The sequence below is a fragment of the Thermobia domestica genome, chromosome 3 (assembly GCF_964235325.1).
Source record: "Thermobia domestica chromosome 3, izTheDome1.hap1.1, whole genome shotgun sequence".
Taxonomy (NCBI): Eukaryota; Metazoa; Arthropoda; class Insecta; order Zygentoma; family Lepismatidae; genus Thermobia; species Thermobia domestica.
Window position 1 is genome coordinate 151699390 of NC_137456.1, and position 22048 is coordinate 151721437.

At 35.8% G+C, this 22048-nt stretch overlaps 1 protein-coding gene across 1 annotated transcript in view; it reads right to left on the reverse strand.

The window, feature by feature from the left end:
• LOC145681995 (uncharacterized) overlaps positions 1 to 20633 on the reverse strand; it is a 34461-nt gene extending 13828 nt beyond the window's left edge. The window contains exons 1-2 of the mRNA XM_081753597.1: positions 20573 to 20633; positions 17164 to 17337 (exon numbers count right to left, since the gene is read on the reverse strand). Coding sequence (XP_081609723.1) covers positions 17164 to 17337; positions 20573 to 20633 — 235 coding nt within the window. The remainder of the gene's footprint in view (positions 1 to 17163; positions 17338 to 20572) is intronic.
• Positions 20634 to 22048: the final 1415 nt, after the last annotated feature.

The following is a 22048-nucleotide window of genomic DNA, read 5'->3' on the forward strand; positions in this document are numbered from 1 at the left end:
TAAACATATCTTAATTAATCTAATTAGCTTTCTCGGTATTCCAAGCTCTGTAAGAACGTTGTATAATGTTTCTCTCCTAACCGAGTCGTACGCCTTTCTAAAATCAATAAATAGTTGATGTACCGGGGTATTGTATTCCCACTTCTTTTCGAGTATTTGGCGAATGGTAAATATTTGGTCGATAGTTGATCGATTTCGTCTAAATCCGCACTGATAATCTCCAATAATTTCATCTGCGTATGGGGTCAATCTTGCTAACAGAATATTTGAAAGGATTTTATAGGATGTTGACAGAAGAGAGATGCCTCGATAATTATTACAGTCAGTTTTGTCGCCTTTCTTGTGAATTGGAACAATGATTGACTCTTTCCACTCTTGTGGCAATTCTTCCTTGTTCCAGATAAGGAGAATGAGTTTCTGTATCTTGTTCCACAATTTTTCGCCTCCAGCTAAAATTAACTCAGCCGGAATTTCATCTACACCCGGAGATTTGTGTTTCTTTAATTTCTTTATAGCGGCTTCCACTTCTATTCGATTGGGTTCTGGAATATACGGTTCTGCGGTGTGTATCTCCTTTTCTCCACGCACATTAGTTTTTGGCTGCGTGTTCAGCAAATCGTCAAAGAAATCTTTCCATCTATTTAAGAGGCTATCCGTATCAGTGAGAACTGTTCCGTCAGATTTCTTTAATATATAAGCACGAGGTTGATAGCCTTTCTTAAATTCGCTGATCCCCTTATACATGTCCCGAATATTTTTATTTTTACTATTATCTTCAAGTTCCTTAATTTTAGCTTTCAAAAAATCCCGTTTCTTTGTTCTAAAAGTTTTGGAAGTTTCCCGCCTGATATCTGCGAAATTTTGTGTAGTCATTCTGTGTGTGATATCTGCGAAATCAAACAGGTTCATTACCTTACATAAACAAAACAGCATACAAAAGGTAAATAAAACAAAAATGAGTCGTGGGCCTATTTCAGTAAGACCTGTCTGCTATTTAGGGGCCCTAGAAATGATATTTATTCGTATGGCTTTGAGATTTGTCAATATAATTTGTCATATATGGAACGGCTCCAGGGACGTGCGGGAGGGCACACAAAGAGTAAGCGAAAGATGGAAAGAAGGGGTCTTTTTTCGAATTTGTGGGAGGGCCCGAAACAACTTTATGTAGGAGACCCAAATGTTAATGCTTCCCCCCCCCCTTAGAAAAATCTAAGTTACAGCGCTGGTTCAGGGCAACATATGGAATATAACACTTATTTTTTTAAAAAAATCATGGGGAACTTACTTCCAATATAAGTGAATATGTTTAATTTGTTAAAGCTGTTAACCAACTTCCAACATGTCAAACAATTACGATCTTATTTTTTCATTTGAAGTAACTGAATACAATACTTACACTTAAAAAAAAGTGAATGATTCCTTATTGTATTAATCTATGACTAGGCCAATATATTTCCGAGTTTTGATTTCTAAGTTAAATAGATTTATGATTCTAAATGCATAATGTGCAATAATTGCTAGAATGGAAAAGTAGACACACATAAGAATGTCCCAAATTAGTGGCTCAGGACGCCCTTAATGTGTCGAATCTTACCGGCCTCCCAGAGACAGAATATTGACCTAAAACTCAATTTAAGTCCTAAGATCGATTGTGGCGCCCAAGTCAGGATCAATGAACAGATCAATTATGGAACTTAAAGAAGCAACCTTCGATCAAATTATTAACCCTTCTAGAGTAAAAATATTCCCAATTGAGAATATTGATGACACGTGAACCTTTCAAACATTTGGCTCTGGGCTGAACTTAGTAGATCTCTTATTCCCTCTTTCTGAGGTCCCTAACTTGAAACTAAAATATCATATAACGGACATACCGAATATCAGTGTTGGGTAAGTTACTTGTAAAAATGTAATGCGTTACAAGTTACTTTACTTTCTCTTAAAATGTAACGCGTTACTTGCCCCAAAAAAGTAACTGTTACTTTACTTCGAAAGTAACGCGTTACTAAAGCGTTACTTTTAGGTCCGAAACTTTGAATATGTGAAAAAAGTTATTACTTCAAGTTTCCGTACTACTATTACTACCGCTGTTATTATTATTATTATTATTATTATTATTATTATTATTATTATTATTATTATTATTATTATTATTATTATTATTGCACGTTCTGAATCGCTTTATGTAAATGCAAGAACAAATTTTTACTTGATATCTATATGAACATTTTCAAATAATGTAACATTGACTAAAATGCCATTCTGAGTTACTTGTAGGGATGGGCACGAGCGAGTTCGAGCGAGTTTTCTTTGAAACTCGAAACAGACATCTTTGAGCTCGACCCGACAACTCGGCTCGAAAAATTTCATCTAACTCGACTCAAATTTGGGTCGAGTTCGAGTACTCTCTTCAAGTATCTTACATAGACAATATGATTATTATTAATGATACTAATACTACTACAAATTATTATTATTATTATTATTATTATTATTATTATTATTATTATTATTATTATTATTATTATTATTATTAATTATAACATGAAAGCTAGGTGGTTTGTATTTGAATATTGAAAAGCTAGTTGATTGCCAACTTTGTTAGTCGTGAAGTCTAGGAGTCAAGGACATTGTTCTCGAGCTCCTGAATGTGGGTTGAGGGTATAGGTTGAGTATTCGTGCACGAGCCAAACATTGTTAAAAGTTATAGGGCACTGGCCAAATATCTTCAAAACTGCTCGGCCTTGGTTAAGAATTGTCAACGACTCAAGCAGCTCGGCTCTCAGCTCATTCACCATCGAGCCGAACCTAGAAGTGAACCGAGCCAACAGCTCACCCAACCAATTCGGATAGAGCCCTCGGCTCAGTTGGACCGAACCGAGCAGATGGCTCATTCCAACCATCCAGCGCAAGCCGATGGTTCACCCCAAGCAAGCCGGCTCGATCCATCGGCTCAGTTGTGCCGAGCCGAGCTGAGCATGTTATAAAATCTCTTGTGGTCTCGCTATCGAGACGAGACGAGATGCAAGCAGTGTCCTCTCTCGTAAGCAACACTAAAGGTATCCCATATTACTTCTTAGCTTATATTTCTCATGGCTTTCGCTTTCCAAGTTAATCAGATCATGATTTCAAAACGATCGAGCCATTTATCAAACTCAACTCGACTCGAAACTTGACGCCAAAAACAGTGAATCGGCTCGGAACTAGACTCGAGAATATTACCCTTGACTCGACTCGAAACTCGACTTGAATTCGAGTCGAGTTTTAGCTTGACTCTTGCCCATCTCTGTGCGTCAGAAAAAATGGTTGCTTATTATTATTTTGCTAAACTAATTATATAATAACAACGTTATGTAAAATTAAAAATACAGAATATAGAGAAGCATTACACTACAACTAATAAAATTAGAACAGATGAACTGGGAGTGAATCAAAACTTGCCAGTAACTCTAAAATCGATACATGCTTTTAAAGCTAGTTGTTCTAAACTCTATAATCAACGGGACTTTAGGATACGCAAACTGATCTAAAAGAACTCTAATATTACATACCATCAACATTACATCAATAAAGTAGGCCTGCTCATCAGAACAGTTTATCCATATTAACCCGTTACTGTATATCGTTAATTACGGGATCCCAGTTGTTGTTAAATATTTCCCGCCGGGCACCACTTTACTTTTAAATTCTATCCACCATCATCTTCAGCTTTTAAGAAAAATATTCTTTCAAATGTTCGAACGATAAAATATTTTAATTCTCCATCTTTATAAAAACAACACCAATCAAAGTGAAATAGATTACCAGTACTATTGCACTCGTAGTTCACTCACTGAATGTATTGATTTGGAGCTGTGAAAATCTACGACAAAATCTTCCAGGTGCTTGCAATCAGTACACGTGATTCCCGTGAGGCTGTCCTGATCTTGCAAAAACAGCAAGTGGCGCTATGATCTTATCTGTTTCTTTGTGTGTCGGTGACTGACTGTCGGTCACTGACATACGTAGTTCATGTTTGATTGTTCCATTCTGAGAAATTCACTTACAGGAAAGAAAAATTTGTTTCCGAAAGAAACTATACATGTATTGTAGTTATTCATCCGAAATGTAACGCGAAAAAAGTAACGCAAACTAGGTACGTTACTTGAAAATTTGTAACGCGTCACCGTTACAGTTACTTTCGGAAAAATGTAACGCGTTACTAGGAAACGTTACTTAAAAAGTAACGCGTTATTTGCATTACGTTACTTCCCTACACTGCCGAATATTACATCTTTGTTAACCTGGTAACATGTATAATTACCAAGACCAGTTTAAATGGTTCTGTGATCCAGGATCCAACGTTAATAGTAAGTTCAGTCCTTCGTAGTCTAGGTACAACATAAGGACGCAAACTAAAGAAAAGCTAAGAAATAAATATATAATGGATTAGACGATAAAACAGTACCAGTTTGGAGGGGAAAGCGAAAGAAACTCTGGTAAAATATTTAAATGATGGCTTTTGCTAAGAATAATAGCGTTCACGTTGTACTATTGTTATAGAATACAATATATGCCAAGAAATGTTGCTTGTTTTATGTTTCATATATCCTCATGCAGATTGCTTGGTTGGTTTCAAGTTTAACTTCCCTCTTCAACACCAAGCCTATGTGAGTCATAGAACTTCACCTTAACATTGAATGCAGACTACATAAAGTCCTATTAGGAATGAACCCAGATCTGCGCCAAAAGTGCATATGTTCAGCATATAGACACGAGGAAGCTCTTTAATACAGATGTTACCTGCTTTAGTATATGCATGCTTGATCGATGCAATCTTGCAATTCCGTTTCATTCACCTAAAGCTAAGACAGTTTCGTTAACACTATACAGAAAGATAACGAAAAAGAGGTATCCTATAGAAACTAGTGAAAAAACCTAAATGTCCATCTCTAAGTACGATATGAAATACACTGTAGTGTGTGTTGATACTTTGTTTTATCGCATGTGGTTTGCCTATTTCCATATAAAGTTTCCCTATGGCTTTGGTTCCGTATGATATGTTATCTCTTTCCCCTCAAAACACTTCCTCCTTGCTTTTCTGTCTGTTTAATGTTTTACTGATAGATTTCTATGAAATAAAGGCGAAGTAGAAACAGAACCGTTTTCTGCTGCTGTAGTAGTAGTAGTTAATTCTTGTTAAAGACCTAATAATTGTGAAAACACACATCTAGAAACCATATTCTTAAATATATCCTGACCAAACATTTAACTACAAGTTTTTATAAGATTTTTCCAAGGGATGGCGAGTGTTTGAATTTTCCTTTTACCTCCAAACATAATGCTAGTATACTGGAGAGTGAAAATAGGAAAAAGAAAATCTTCAAAAACGAGTCAAACAATATTGTTGATATTTCATTATTAATCTTATATAATACGGTATGTCCAGAAATGGAGTGGGTCACTGGGTCGGTGGGTCAAGTTTTCTGAGTGGGTCAGTGGGTCGTGGGTCAACAGCATGTGACCCACCACCCACCGTGACCCACTGCGACCCACTACCCGCCATGACCCACTGTGACCCACCACCCACTGCGACCCACCGACTCAGTATGATCTACCGACCCTCTCTGCTCACTGTATTGTAGAGAGTATCTTCTGAAGACTGGTAAATTTGTCTCCGTTTTACTTTCAAGACTTTCATTTTCCTTTCTTTTCCACTTGTTTCTGTCTACTTACCTGAGGTGAGTATATCTAACCAAGGGAAAAAAGAACTTCAGGCACTTTTGGATATTGATATTTGTAATAGTAATAATAGCAATAGGACTTATACTACAACTTGGCTTTCGAGACCTGTGGGTTTTTAGAGCTAACTACTGGAAAAATACATTTTTGAATCACTGTAATATATAAATTATTTATTAAAAAATGAATGTAACTATGTGTGCCTGATCATCCCGGTCAAATTGTAAAGTCAAATGAAATTACTTTTGGTACATTTAGTTAGGTCTTAATCCAAATTGGGATGTTATATTGCTTTTATTATAATGCATAATATCCTAAGGGGGTAGTGAGGATCCGAATTATTGCGAAAAAAAATTAGTATCTCGCAAGCCGTTAAACTTACGAAGCTGAAATTCAGTGTATTAATTCTTTATTGAATGTGTCCTAGCATTTTTTTTAAATTCTCCTTTATGTGTGTGGGGGGAGGGCACTTTCTATACATATGAAAAATTGGTAGTGAGTTGGTTTGTAAAAATGATCGAAAACGATCGATGTTATTAAGAAAAAAATCAGAAACAAAAAATACAGTGCTTGGCTTCATATATCCATTGCTTTCTGCTATAATAATTGCTAAAGCTTATGTTTATTATATGGAGCACTCACAGCACAGGGCAATCAACCCATAAAGTTGTGAGAAAAATAGGCATAAAATTTGCACTGTAAGCTTAATTACACGGAAATTTGAAGTTTGGATTGTCGCATAATTGTATGGAAAATTTTACACTTTTTCCCTTTACGTTGGTCTACTTACTTTGATTTGGAACTTTCAAATTTCATCCTTTTTTGCACTGAAAAGTATTAATAATTCAACAAGGAAATAATTATACTATGATAATTTAATTGAAATTTATCGTAATTTGGCACATGACAAACAGCAGTGTAGTAATTGAAGTTGAAGGAGGAGGGAAATTCCCATTCACCTATGAATACTTTCCAGAAACCTCGTTTTCTTTCGCTTTCTAGACGGGGGAGGGAACTTGATAATGGTATCAAACCTTCATGTGTAATTACAAAAATTAAATTTATAAACAAATAAGAAATCATCAGTTTGTCAGGCTTTAATTGATAATTTATTAACAAGATTCCCTATCAAAGGCGTGGTAGATGAAGTGTCTGTTCTACATGGGTCGACATTGCCAACTTACATGGTCGATATGGAAAAGATGTTGTATGGTGATAGAGAGATGATACTTCTTGCTGAGTAGTTAAAACCTGACCAAGAAAAATCGTTATCAGACTTAAGTCTAACAAGTAGATTGTCGATGAGAAGTTGCAGAAATCGGGTAGAAGTAATATCAGTTTCCACGACAGAGTGCGAACGGGGATTTCCTCTTATTAATTTACAGATGACTGATATTAGAAATAGATTAAGTGCTCAAACATTGTCTAACTTGTTGCTCATCAATGCTAATGGCCCACCGCTAGACAAGCTCAAAGTAGACGAGCTAGTTATTTCTTGGCTGAAGGATGGACATCATTCCACTGCGGATGATTTACCGCCAAAAAGTTACCGACAGAAAATAAATAAGATTTCAGATTTGTTTTAAGGTAGAAAATTACGAGTTACGGAAAATGTATACTTGTATTACTAATTTCTTGTTTGTGTTATTCAACTTTGTACCTACTTTTTAGTAGTTCTCTTCTTTGCTTTAGGTAAACTACTTTTGAATAAATATTCATAATAATAGCAATTATGCACATTTGAAACTTAAATTTAACGTGGTGTTTTAGTGATTACACAAATTACAATTATGAGCTTACTTTATGGAGATGCTCTCACATAGGGTACCCGAGCACCTTTATACCCTATGAACAATTGATTCTTTTGTGAGAAAAATACTGTGAACTGAGAAACCATAACCTTTTCCATATTGTACAGGGGTATTTTCCTGCGAATAGAAGTTTCTTGTGGAATGCGTTCAGAAATTAACACTTGCAAGAATACTCTCTTAGTACAAGTATATTTTAGGCACACACTAATTTCCCCCCACCTCGAACTGTTTCAATTTCCTCACTGGCAAACACTTTACCGTTTTATATCGTAAACTTCAGATCCACCGTTATTGTAACAGTGTTGCTTGAACGATTGACTAGAAATTCAAACTCCGATTAGTGACAATTTCAGTCTTGTTTCATTACAAGTGTAAACTCTTTAGTCAGTTCAGAAGAGGCCGTGGATCGTGTTCAGAGTTTATGACGATGGATTTTGGTGAGTCAGAGTAGGTCAAAGTGGATGAGAGTGGTTCATGGTGGGTGGTGGATCATGGTGGGTTACCGTGGGTCATGGTGGGTGGGGGGTCAGAGTGGGTCACGGTGGGTCGTGGGTTAAAGTGGGTCGTGGTGGGTGGTGGGTCGTGGGTCACGGTGGGTGGTGGGTCAGTGGGTCGTGGGTCAAGTTTTCGTTGACCCACGCCAACTCTGGGTATGTCATTTTTCTGGATTACGTGTTGTTTGCCACGGTGTTTGCCACGATTCGAATTTGGTGTTTGCCATGGTATTGTTCTCTCTGGCTTATCTTATATCACAATCGTGAAGATTTATACCGAATCGACTCATAAGCTGAGGGTTGCAAGATGACCATATTATAACAATCAAATCTATTATATTTATAAACAGAATACAATACTAACTGTAACATTATTGGGTTACTGCGCTATCGACAATTAACGTCACAGTTAAATTTATTCAAGGTGAATTCAAGCATTCGAGATAAAAATATGTTTGCTTAGAAACTCTCTAAATGCATTTTCAAAATTGAAATGACGAACACTTTGTTCGTGTTCGACTGTGTAGCCAATATTAAATTTAGGCATATCATTAGGACCATCCATAAGGGGGTAGCAACCCCGACAAATGGGGACCCGAACCTTCCAGAGGTGGCGCGATAACCTTTCTAGAGATCAAATTAAACAAAATTAGATTTAAAATTTTTGATTTATTGATCCTTTAAACACCTTTGGTGAGAGGAAGGATATTTAATATATTGGTAATACAATAATATAGTGACTTTTGTATTGTTCTTGACTATTTTCAAGCCCACTCAAAGAGCTCCCTACTGGCTAAGCAGTTAGCGTATGCGTCTTTGGCGTGAGAGGCCCGGGTTCGATTCCAGTGGAAGCTTATAAGGATCCGATTCCACGTTAAATTCTAGGTTTACGTCTCATATAGCCTCGATGCTGAACGGGACGCTAAAGCTGAAAATCAAATCAAATCAATCCTACAGAGATTATTGAAATACACGGGTCGGCAATCCCTGCATAGCCTTTCTGAAACATGATTGAATGTGCACGAATTAAGTATCTCATTCAGCAACAGACTATGAGACATGGACCTACAGGTTAACATGGTATCAGATTCACATGAGTTTGTCTGTAATCGAAGCCGGGTCTCCCTACCAAAGGCGCGTACGCTATCCACATAGCCACGAGGGAGCTCCGTGTAATATTTGATATAATAAAACTCATGGCAGAAGTAAACAGGCAGAGTACATTTCTCTAAGTTTGAACCATTAATTCTCTCGGACGTTTGAAGGTAAAATTTAGACCATATAAATGTAAGAAGTTGAATCCCGCAATCGAAAAATAACACATTTGATACTTAACCACTCCCAGAAGAAACCAAAGAAAAACAATTTAAATTTTTTTTTTTTATGTAATCTTACACAAGATCGTATCTCAGGTGGATTCTCGGTATACAGAAATGAGAAATATTTGCTAAACTTTTCACGCATTTCTCAGAGTATACACTTTGGATGACAGTGCCGCAATCCAGAAGCTAATTACAATCTATCCTGATGACTTCAGTTATAATTTTGTCCAAGGGAAACAAGTGTATAAGTCAGTGTGTGTGTGTGTGTGTGTGTGTGTGTGTGTGTGTGTGCAGGTACCGGTACATCTTCACAATGAAGTTTATAAATTTAAGTTCTATTTGTGTTTCCTGAACTTCAGAAGGCACTTAGAATTTTCTCGCGTGTAGTGGGTTTGTGTTGGAGAAATACCGTGTTCCTGAGTTTTCTTGGGGTTTCTGTTTCCTCCCATTTTCTTTATTACACTATTTTTCATTCATTATCATATTCTTTAGCTTAACACGACATAATCGTGGGACGTAAAATTGAAATATTTCATTTAATATTTCTAAAGTATATAAAACCCAGTTCTTTAGTCGCGTAGTATAACGGAAAACAGAACATTATAATATTAAGATAAAACAGGAGATAATATTAAGAATTCAGTTGAAAGAGAAAATGCAATTATATCGATTTACTAAGCTATTGTGACAATAATGATGTTTTGTGTTCATTGTTTGGAGCTTAAAGTTATTTTTAGAAGAAAGTCTAATTAGACCTCTTTCGTCTCAAAGGCGAGAACATTTACCAGTTGTTCTAAAGGATAAAAAACAGAGGTGCCTGCAACCCTTCCTTTTACTCCAGGTGTGTGTGAATTTTGACGATAATGAGATATGATAAGATCGGAATGCAAATACTGTGGCAAAATCGTGGCAAACAACACGAAAATCGAGTCATGGCAAACATCACCGTGGCAAACAACACGCCACCATTTTTCTGCAAAAAGTAAACAAATAAATAAATATAATTATAACAGCCCAGAAGGGTCAATATGTTACAGTTGGTGTTTCTTTTGGACAATTTTCTGAGAAATAACTCAGAAGATTCTCTATATACTTCAGAAATAAGCATTTCATCAACAACTTTAAAATGTATCTAACTTTTCTTGTTTGCAGTCTATACACAGTTATACTACTTTTGATGAACACTACTATTGAAGTCTATGTGATTGCAATAATAATAATAGTATAATTTTGAGATTTTAACGAGTGAGAATTAATAGATCTTTACATCTATAACAAGAGACCTTTTCTATATATAAAAAAGAAAATCCAGTAGTCGTAAGTGACAATATACATGAAAGAAACACGCAATGATACTTTTATTTGGAGTAGGGACAACTTGTATCTCCCAGTTTCATATACTGTCCCAAGACGTTCTACATGTAAATACCGTTTAGTTACCGCTTTCCCTCAGTGTTTTTGTTCATCTACATAAATTACCATAACTTTGCAATATTAACAGGTAAAACCACTTGATTCCTCCTCGTTATTGATGCCATGACCTTGCAGCATTAAGTAGTAGGTTGTTAGGTACTTTGTGTATGTCTTTCGTTTTTCTCATTTTTTTTTTTCACTCTTCCTAGAAATGTTTATGTAAACACTTACATGAACACAAGGAAAAAGTAGTTATTTAATGCTGTGATGTGTTGTGTGCTGTTTAGTTACTTGACCTTCAATTAAGTGCTTCATTTAACCAACACGTATACATCACTGTATAGCTACATACCGTATAAAAAGCTGTCATGCGTGTTTTCAGCCGAGTTATTTCATAACAAAATAACAGTACCACAACAATTCCATTATTCAACTTTCAATGAAAATGTAATTAAATCATCTACTAAACTAAATTAATATCTCTTGGTGGCTCAGTGGTAAAACGCTCTAACTAGAAGATTACAGGTTCGATCCCAGGCCATGACAGTTTATAGTGGACAACTTCGTGTCCGTGGGTTTTCCCAGGATTCTCCTATTTCCTCTTGCATTATTATTCCACTAATTGTTTGGTAATTATTCAATTCCATTAACTGTTCGTCTCTTTTGGCCTGAAGGGCATAACGAGGGACGTAAAACTAGAAAGGACACCGTACAAAAAGCATTGCATTTCCTCGTTTGTCCGATTTGGATGAATTTTGGATATGTTATAGTTGAGGACCCCTGGTCAGTTGTTTATATAAGGTCAATTCCCTGTAACCTCCAGAGGTCACCAAAAGTCTCACCGCTACGTGGACTATCCTCATTTGCCGTAGCCCAGTATAACACACAACAATTTTTTGAATGCAAAGTTTGAACTAGTGTGATCTTTGGTGAGTCTGGAGGGCACAGTGTTGGTCATAGGAAGTTGACCCCACACAAAAAATTTCCCGGGAGGTCCTCAGCTACAACATATCCAAAAATCTCTCAAATCCGACAGACGAGAAAATTTAATGCTTTATGTACGGTGTGACCTTTTGGTGACGTTTGAAGGTCACAGAGTTGATCATAGGGAGTTGGCCGCATATAAACAATTGACCGGGCAGTCCTCAGCTACAACATATCCAAAAATCACCTAAATCGGACAGACGAGAAAATGCAATGTTTTTTGTACGGTCTTTTTCTTCTTGCTGGATTCTTAACTTTTGATAATAAACAAAACAAACAAAAAAGTGCTAGCAAAACTTACCAGTAAACAATCTTAGCTAGTTTTTTTCAAGCAATAAATTACGCTGTACTATTTATTGAATTATTATTTTTTTAAAAAACTGATTTATTACACTTCCAAACTTGCTATGCATAAGCGTCTGAATTCTTACAGAACAGGCTTTTTTTGCCTATCCATCCATCCGTCCCTCTGTCTGTGGACAGATACCAGGACAAGAACGGTAACGAATATCGAAATGCGGTTTTCTGTAATCGATTCAGCATCTCAAGGATATGGTTTACCATCCCCAGTGACTCCCTATTCAAACAAGGAAGTGCTTCAAATTAGTCATTTCTGGTTTCAACATTTCTCGCCATACAACAAAAACGGTAAAAGATAGCAAGAAGCATTTTTTTTAAATTCTTCTTACAAATGATTCGTAGTCTCAAGACAATGTAGCTACCATGACTATCCCAAACATCTCTCAAAATCGAAAGAGGTTAAATGTTATTACTCCTTCCGGTTTCATTACTGGTTTCTATAAAGCAAAAGATATCGATATGCGGTATCGAAAAGAAGATATCGAAATGCGGTTTTTCGCAATTGATTCAACATTCCAGGAATATGTTACTTATCTTCCGTTAACTCTCTATTCAAACCGGAAGAGGTTAAAATAAACAATTTTCGCTTTCAACATTTATCGCTATTGAACAAAATGGTATTAGATCGGAACAAACAGTTTCTGTAAAAGATTTAGGGTGTCAAGAAAACAGATACCATGACAACACCTGTGCCCTCGGAAAATATGTGAACTATACTTCGGGCCCACCCCCGCCGCCTCCTGGCGGATGAAACCCTCCCTTTGCTTAGGGAAAAGAAGTAAACGACCTGAGTAGTGTTGCCAATTTGTCATTCAGTAGTTTGCTCTTGACGAGTGAAGATCGTAGGCTACTTAGAATGGCTAATAAGACAGACCACAGCGAAGTTCGTGGAATAATTCATTGTGGCAACGCTTCCGCATCCAACAATTGAAGGATCTCGGCCGCAGCAAATTGTCCTTTCTCTTTTGAGGGAGGTACGGGCAGGGTTGGCAAGGTAATTTACTTGTTACGTATTTTACATAAATTACGCGTAATTTACTAGTAATATACGTCATGTAGAAAACCAGTTTTTTACGCAGACGTAGAAAACTATATTTCTTTCATTAAAACTAAGATCATTTTGAATAGTCGGTTATATTGTAAGCTTAATTTTCTTATTTAAGCATTAAAGCATTCTTTTCTTATTACATTATATTTAAAAGTAATCATTTCATGCCAAATCATAGTAATAAAAGATAATTTTGGATAGCTCCTCGCCGGCCCAATACTACTTTCCACCTATTAGCGCACACACAAGCACAACCACCCAATATATAAGCACACACATTAAGACTATGTGTTGGTTCGGATATGTTTGAAAGTATCAAGTAACCTTTTGATAATAACAATTTATTGTTATACCTTTGCAGCTTTTAATATAAAACCCGAAACATTTCAGTATACTTTGAAACTTCTATTAGAAAAGAAAAAGAGACTGACTGTTAGGCTCATTTCACCTTCATATTACACACTAACACACACACATAACATACGAAAAATACTGAACAGAATACTGAAATACTGAAATTTTAGAATAAACTGATTTGTTTTTCTTCCACGTCCCAACGATACTATATATACCACTTCACTTAGCACTGGGACATATTGAATTTTCGATGTAAAAGTTATTAGATTTTCATTTTAAACACATAGAACTGAAAAAATATAAAAGCACCCAACAGAACATTATACTACATTTTCGGAATTAACTCATTTATTTTGCTCTTTTCTTCCAAGTCCAACAACAACACTAAATATATTACTTCCCTTAGCACTTGACTATCATTTGAACTTTTAATGTAGAAATTTTTCATGCTCATAATAAATAGACAAAACTGAAGAAAATACTCAACAGAATATTGAACTACTTGTTTCTTCGTTGTTTTTGGAAAGAAACAATTTGTCTTTCTTCGTAGTTCGAATACTGAATATATTTCACTCTGTTCCAATGACAATGAGTATATTTCATTTAAAACTGAGCTATTATTTTAATTCTAAAAAAAGTTACATGCCATTTCCATTATAGTTTAGTACAATTCGAACTCTCTTAATCACACTAATATTCATAACTTGAGTTGTCTTGTAATTTGAGGGTGTAGTGTATTTGAAGTAGTTTCTTCGAACGTTCGAAGCTGAGCCGGTTCCTTGTGACGTTATGGATAAGGACCAATTTGAGAAAAGTCTTTCAATTTGCGCTGAAGATGCTAGGATGTTCAGTAACTTCACACCAAGTTCCGACAATTCCTTAAGTTGCCGAGTAGCGAAATACCAGAATGTACGTGGTGTTGTAATTCCCTTCTTCATAAGTTCTTCAAATTTCCCACATTTTCCCCGATATTACTGGTAGCTAGTTATTCCTGAAGGGCCGAGGTTTTCCAACAGAAACTCCTCTACTTGTTCGTGATGCTTTTCTCAGACATTGCAGAAAGTCGTCACAAATGGAGATCACGAAGACTTACCATTGTTGTTGTATTTCACAATAGTTTCTCCCACGGCTTCTCTGGCACAGTGGCGTATTTAGGGGGTGGCTTCCGGGCTTAAGCCCCCCCGAAATATTACTTAATATAGTAAAGTAAATGAAATATCTTGCAGAATTTTCACATTTTTCAGGCAAAGCCCCCCCCCGAAAGTTAGCAAAGCCCCTCCCGAAACAAAATCGTAAATACGCCACTGCTCTGGCATAACACTTTTCTCGATTACAGAGGGTTTAAAACATGAAACATGATGAAATGGGTTTTGAACAGTCATGCATGGAAACCGTATTATACAATGCTACTTTACAAAGCCAATACAAAATTCCCAGTTTATGCTTACGAATTAAGTTTTGGAAATCCAGCTAGATTCCATACAATTTTAGGAAGAATTTTTTTAAAGCTCAGCGCGTAGAACGTTTTCTTTTAATTTGTAGACCTGTTTCTAATTTTTTACGTACTTTACGTATTTTACATAAATTACGCGTTTTTACGCGTATTTTACGTGTCACGTAGAAAACCTTTCTTACGCGTAATTACCCAACCCTGGGTACGGGAAATAACATATCGACAGCAGCGCTAGCAAGGGCACAGTTGAACTAGAAAGACTCTACTTTTGACTTTAATATTAATTTCCGTAGATAGCGCTAGCTAGAAGCTAGAAGAAGTAACGGGATGTAGTATTTTGGAATAGATTCAGTTACCTAAGAGTAGATTCTATATAATCATTTAACCATCTCTTCAAAGCAGAAGTGCTTCAAATTAACGATTTCTGATTTCAACCCTTAGGCCTATCGCCATAGAAGAAAAAAGTAAGGCATAGTGAGTAATGGGTTTTTCATATGAATTCAGCGTCCGAGGAAAAGATTCTATCTTCGACCTTATTAATATGTTGCTTTCTCACATATAGCATTACAATACAGCAATTTTTGTTTGCATATAAGCAGAAATTTAAGGAATTTCTAACCTAACCTAACCTAATATAGCATGAAATAACAAATGGTAATACGGGATATGAGTTTTCGTTCTCAGTGGCGGATATAGGCCGCAAACGGAAAGGCCTAAGCCCCCAGCTTTCTGAGCGAAAAAATATTGGAGTTATTATTTATATATTTTTCAAAGTTTATGGTAAACTCATGATATACCTATCATACTCTGGGTTCTGGTTGGCCACCTTCAGTTTCTACCTTCTAGAACCGCCTCTGTTCGTCCTATTTAGTATGAGACGCCTTTTTACACCTTCTGTGGTTAACACCAAATTATCCATTTCGAACTATTTCATCCATTTTAATGGACATTAGCACTTGCTGACTAATATTTATCAACTTAACCGTTTAAAGACCGGACATGGATCCACTGGTGCGAATTCTTCAAAATTTTCAATTTCTGTCCTTTTTCCACCCATAATTAAATTTCCGTTTTGATTTGTCGAGTACCACTTGCCAACATCCTGTGACGTGATGTTCCCTTTTGGGAACATTGGTATCTCAAGGGTGCAGAATTCGAGTCTTCTTAGTTTTACTTTCACAGTACTTTCTATAAGTAATTAATTAATTTCGTTAATCAGTTTCATATAGACTACGTTTCTATGACTTTATTACAAACACACACGCGCATATATATATACGAATTGCATTTTTTCCCTTCACATTACTTATAATAATACTTAGAAGTAGAATAACACATTGTTTTTACACTGAGCAAATTCAAATATTTCGAACATTTCTTCTCTTGTAATCTTTGTATTAGATATGAGGGTAAATAGATATTGGATGGCTCGAGTTTTTACGTATGAGTACAGTTAAATACCTACGAGCTTTTATTTTAGATATGTATTTACTAATTTTTCTATTCACTTGCTCTTTATATATGTACATGTATTTAGTAGTATTTTTGTAAATTCTATATAACTAGTATTTGTTTGGAAATTTAGGAACTTATATTTGTCAAAAAAAGTTTTTCCGATTCGAATACTACACATATGAATTTTGGTGAGCATAAGCTAACAGTCTTTTTTCAGGTATTTGAAAAAATGCTTATAACCCACGGTACTTTGGAAATCACTTCTGATGTAATCTCTTTTGACAAAGAAAACACATTTTTCTTCTATTAGATTTGCACACTATACAGCGTCCTTCTGATGCATCCACAATGTAATGCGTGTCAGAGTTTCGAGCTTCGAGAGGAACATGCGATCTTGCACCTGGCCTAATTGATGTCAAAGTTTCCGATGCGAAAGACACATGGTATCTTCCCTCAAAAGCTGTAGATGTGTGAGTTCATTGTTTGCATTCCATTCGCAATGCAATTTCCAGGAAGGAACAATCGCTAAATTGAGTGCATTATTGAAAAAAATTCTACCATCATTTCTTGGATCTGAGTTTGGGTCTGTATGATGCAAGAAGACGATCCATAACATCAACACCTCCCATTTCTTCATTGTACTTTTGAATAACGAATGGTAGACTAATAATTGGAAACTTTTTTTTATGTGCACGAGAGCATCTCTTCAGTGGTCCTACTGACAAGTGTATAAGACAGTTTGAACCAACAGTTACAACTGCACTATCATTCGACCTTAAAAACCACACATTATCATCGCTTTTGACGTCAAACTTTCCTCTTTCCTTCCTAGCAAGTTCTTTCTGTGGAGTCACGGAACACTGTTGAACACAATTATCTCTTACACTCCCAGTTGCTCGAACACATTTTCCTCCTAATTCTAAAAGAACATTATAAGACGTAAAGAAATTATCGAAAAAGATTTCGTGCTGGTCATTATTTTCTATGATGTGAGACTACGAATAACTCTCGTTCCTAATGGAATAATCGCACTAACGTTATCAGCACTATTGTCTTTTCCACCATAGGGATAACCGTCAGAAGAACATAAAAACATATTTTATAACCAAAACAGATTGGCTTTCCTCTAATAAACATGTTGCAGGTGTGATACCCATAGTACGGAACCACCCCTTTCATCAATGCTCAGATATTGGTGAAAGATACCAAACTACTGTAAGTTCTTCTGTAGCTCATCGTTTATAGGTCTTGTTTTCCCAAATTTGTCAATTTTGGTAAGTTAGAATTGTCAAAAATATGGAAATATTTATTTGTTTGTTCGAAACGGGCTCTGGGCATTACGGATGACACAATCGGTATACACAAGTCGTCTTCTATACTTCTTCTATACTCCAGTAGGACTTCTCAGAAGGAAGAACAGGATACCCACTGAAAAGTAATACACAAAAAAATTGTAGTAGCTGTTCATATGATGTATTTATATGTGGAGCTCCCTTCTTCTGTGCGTACAAATTAGACATTTGAACAAGGTGTTCAATGTATGATGGGGGCAAAATCTTGAAGAAAATATCTATCGGAGAACTACCGTCAAGATGAGGATGAGAAACCACAAGTTTTTCTGGTGAACTGGAAATGGGATTGAGGCAAGTTTTTGCAACATTTTTCCAGTTAGGCACACACTGTTTCCTTTTCCTTTTAGATGATGAAGTTGATGATATACCTGCTTCATCTGAAGGGAGAATGAAAACATCCGTTTTCTCATTAGAAACACACAGTGTCCAATGTGTCTACTATTTCATCCAGCGTGAGAAATTTCCTTGCCATTTCGCTATTTTAGTGAACAAATATTCACGCGAACACGCTAAGTACCAATGTTCCCAAATGGGAACATTAAAATATATCAGTTGCGCAATGGCAATCAATGATCACAAACGCACGTTCACTCACACTACAAAAAGGTACACACATTGAGCTCTCAACTGTCCATAATCAGTCTTGCCAACTGTTATATTACGTCGTAAGCACGCAGTGTTGCAACCTTATGTGAAAAACATGTAAACTTCAATTGTAAAAAAATCGAAAGAAACTATTTAAAATACATTGTTGTGAAATTAAGGCAAATAAAACAATTAACAATTCATTCATTTATAATACTACTTAATGTCAGGCAGAAATATAGAAAATATATAACGCTAGAACGCTGAAAAGTTGCTGTTCCCAAAAGGGAACAATGGTACCTAAACGGTTAAGGGTCTACACTACAGCGAAATTAAATTACCGCTAATTTTAGAGTTTTTCTTTAATATCTTCAAAACAAATTCAATTATTCGAAAAACAGAAACGTAGTGAACTAGACAATACGATTTTGTATGTGGTACTTTTAGCACAATTCACCTATCTGTTTTTGCTATGCCGCTATTTACAGAACCCGCAAAAAATGCTAAATCTATCTACAGTTGCAAATCGAAAACAGATGGATGACTTGTGATAACGGTATCACGTGCAAAATCGTATTGTCTAGTTTACTACGTTTCTGTTTTTCGAATATTTTTATTTGTTCTGAAGATATTACAGAAAAGTTTTAAAATTAGCGGTAGTTTAATTTCGCTGTAGCGAACACCCTTAATGGTTGCACAGTTCGTAAGTATACTTCAGTTGCTACTGGTTAAGAAATAAACATGCTATTTGCTTACACTAGTGCTAAAAGATGGAAAATCCTATCATCAACACAATACGGTCTTTTCACAAGTGATTTACAATCTAATAGTGTTCATTCTTTTAATTTCCTTTTTTAAAACTTGAATCTACTAACACGTGAGCAAATTCAGTTGGCGTGACATCATTTGGGACAAAGAAAAAAATGGCATATCTTTTCTTTAGTGTCACACTTGTTAGATAGGAGAACGGGCGAGTTGATGTGGCTGCCACTGAAGTTGAAGATTGCAATACAGTAGATCTATCTTGAATTTCCTAGGGATTGAGTTAAGTAGTTTCGGCACTTCCGCGGTCAACCCAAATGCAAGTTTCCAAGAGTAACATTTTTGGAAAAATGAAAATGAAATGAAACCTTACGTCCTACGGTTATGTCGCCTAGACTAAAGGAGACGGTGATGATGAGAAATGAAGGAAATTGTGGAATGAAGAAGTGGGAGAAAACGGGAGAAAACCCGCATGCCAAGAAAACCCACACTCAGGGTGTTTGTCCACCACAAAGTTCACTTGTTGTGAACAGGGATCGAACCAAGAACCCCATGCACCAAAGGTGAACGCTCTGCCACGAGCCACTGCGGCCCCTCGCATTTTTGCATTAGGTTCAAGAATTACGTATACACTGCCTGAACTGTAACAGTACAGTTTTTATTTTTTAATTAAGGCAAGGCAAGCTAAAATTAACTGTTCTAATTTGCTTACAAGTGTAGCGTTCCTAGCGTGAGACCAATACAAGTGATTTGAGACTTATCTCTGTGAAAACTCTTATCCCCTTTGCTTATGCGCATACTTACCGTCGCTGACGCGCCTGCTCCCTTCGGACACATTCCCGCGCTTAAGGTGGATCAACGCTGCTTGAATAGTGTGGCGTTGCCAGATAGTGTCGAGTGCTTACTGATGCCAGATAATAAAGGAAGTAATCATGGAATTCTGCTTGGATACTTGATGAAGAAATTAGTTTTCAACCCTTACCGCAATCTCGCTTATCGAACTGCAACGCTAGAATCCAGGAATTTTCTTTATTGTGACTACTACAGTAAACGTACAAATTTGGCAACAACGCATTATGGCGTTCTGCGCAAGTTTCGTCCTTAAATGTAAATTAATATTTAAATAAAATGTTAAACATAACACGAGAAACTGTCAAACAATATATCTATTTCGTAATAAGATCGTTACTTTAAAATATTTTGCACACACAAATAAACATTTCATAAAAATGAGCACTTCTAGTAAGATCTAACAGCAAGTGCCATCTTGTGTGCTTATTGTGAAACGAATAAAATATTTTATTCGTCACATTTTTCGATATCAGGAAACACAACCAAACGAATCAGTGTCTTGTACTGCAGCTGAAACATTACCCTATCTTGTAGTACTATATTTATAATATGTAACGTTTCATTGCGCAGTAGTTAAGAGAATAAGCTAAAATATGTACTGACTTTCCGGTGGTGATCCACCTTCAGTGAGGGCAGAGATGAACTGATTCTTAATAGCTATCATATTCGTTACTACTGGACTCTCAAACCCTACGATACGAATGTGCCAAATATGTTAAATGCCTTAATTTTTAACTATATTCACATAGATTTTAATTGTTTTACTACAGAAACAATATACGGAATGCCTGATTTATAACCATCAAGACATATTTACGAACTCAACATTATACTGGCATTAGTCTCTCCAAATATCCTGCAAAATATAAGCTTCATTTCCTCATCTGTGAAAGGGAACATTAAAACGTTCAAAATATGTCTGTCCAATAACTCCCACTCTCTCTGTATAATACTCTGTACGGTTTCGTCCCAATACAGCGTTTTCTTAAAGTAGCTATTCTGATCGATACTGATGTTTGTATGAATTTTTCGATAAATTGTATTGTATTGTATTGTATTGTATTTATTTCTTTTGTATGAACTTACAAGTACGAGGAATGTCCTCAAGTAAGTGTAACATGCGTCATTTGTACAAAAAATTTACATGAGTAAAATAAAGTAATATTACCTTGTCATGATATTTACGTACTCCTCAATCGTATAACAAGAATTTTCTAATAGAAATAATTTTAACTTTTGTCTGAACCTTTTCATATTTGCTTCATACTTTATACCAATAGGCAACATGTTGTACAACTTAACACCACCATAACTTACACTTTTTTGATACATTGCTGACCGGTGATTACACAAATGAAAATCATTCTTATTTCGCGTATTATGATTATGTACATCCTTATTTGTTACGAATGCCGATGAGTGTTCTTTCAAATACAAAAAGAGACGATACAAATATAAATTATCCAGAGGTAGTATATTGACCTCCTTAAACAAATGTCTACAAGAAAAATTCGGCTTCTTATCACAAAGTATTCTTATGGCTTTCTTCTGAATTTTGAAAACATTAAACCTCTGACTTGAATTTCCCCAGAACATGATACCATATTGCAAGATAGAGTTAAAACACGAATGGTACAAGGTTTTAGCTAATTTTAAATTTACCTTCTTTCTAATAATCCTTAGTGCATAACATATTCTATTTAATTTATTAATAACTGACTCTAAATGAAATTCCCATGTCAGGTTATGATCTATAGTAAGACCTAAAAACGTACAGTGTGTTGTATAGTTAATTTTATTTTGGTTCAGATATAGGTTAGGGTATATTGGTTTACTGCACTTGTTATGAAAATTTATAGCAATGGATTTTTCAACATTAACAAAAAGATTATTGTTCTTCATCCAAAGAGATACTTCATTTAATGTTTGCTTATCATTCTGTTCCAATAATTTTTCATTTTTTCCACTCACTAGCAGAGTGGTATCGTCAGCGAAAAGGGTAACATCTGCCGAAGATATGCTTTTCTCAAAATCATTAATATATAAAATGAAGAGCAATGGCCCTAGAATAGATCCTTG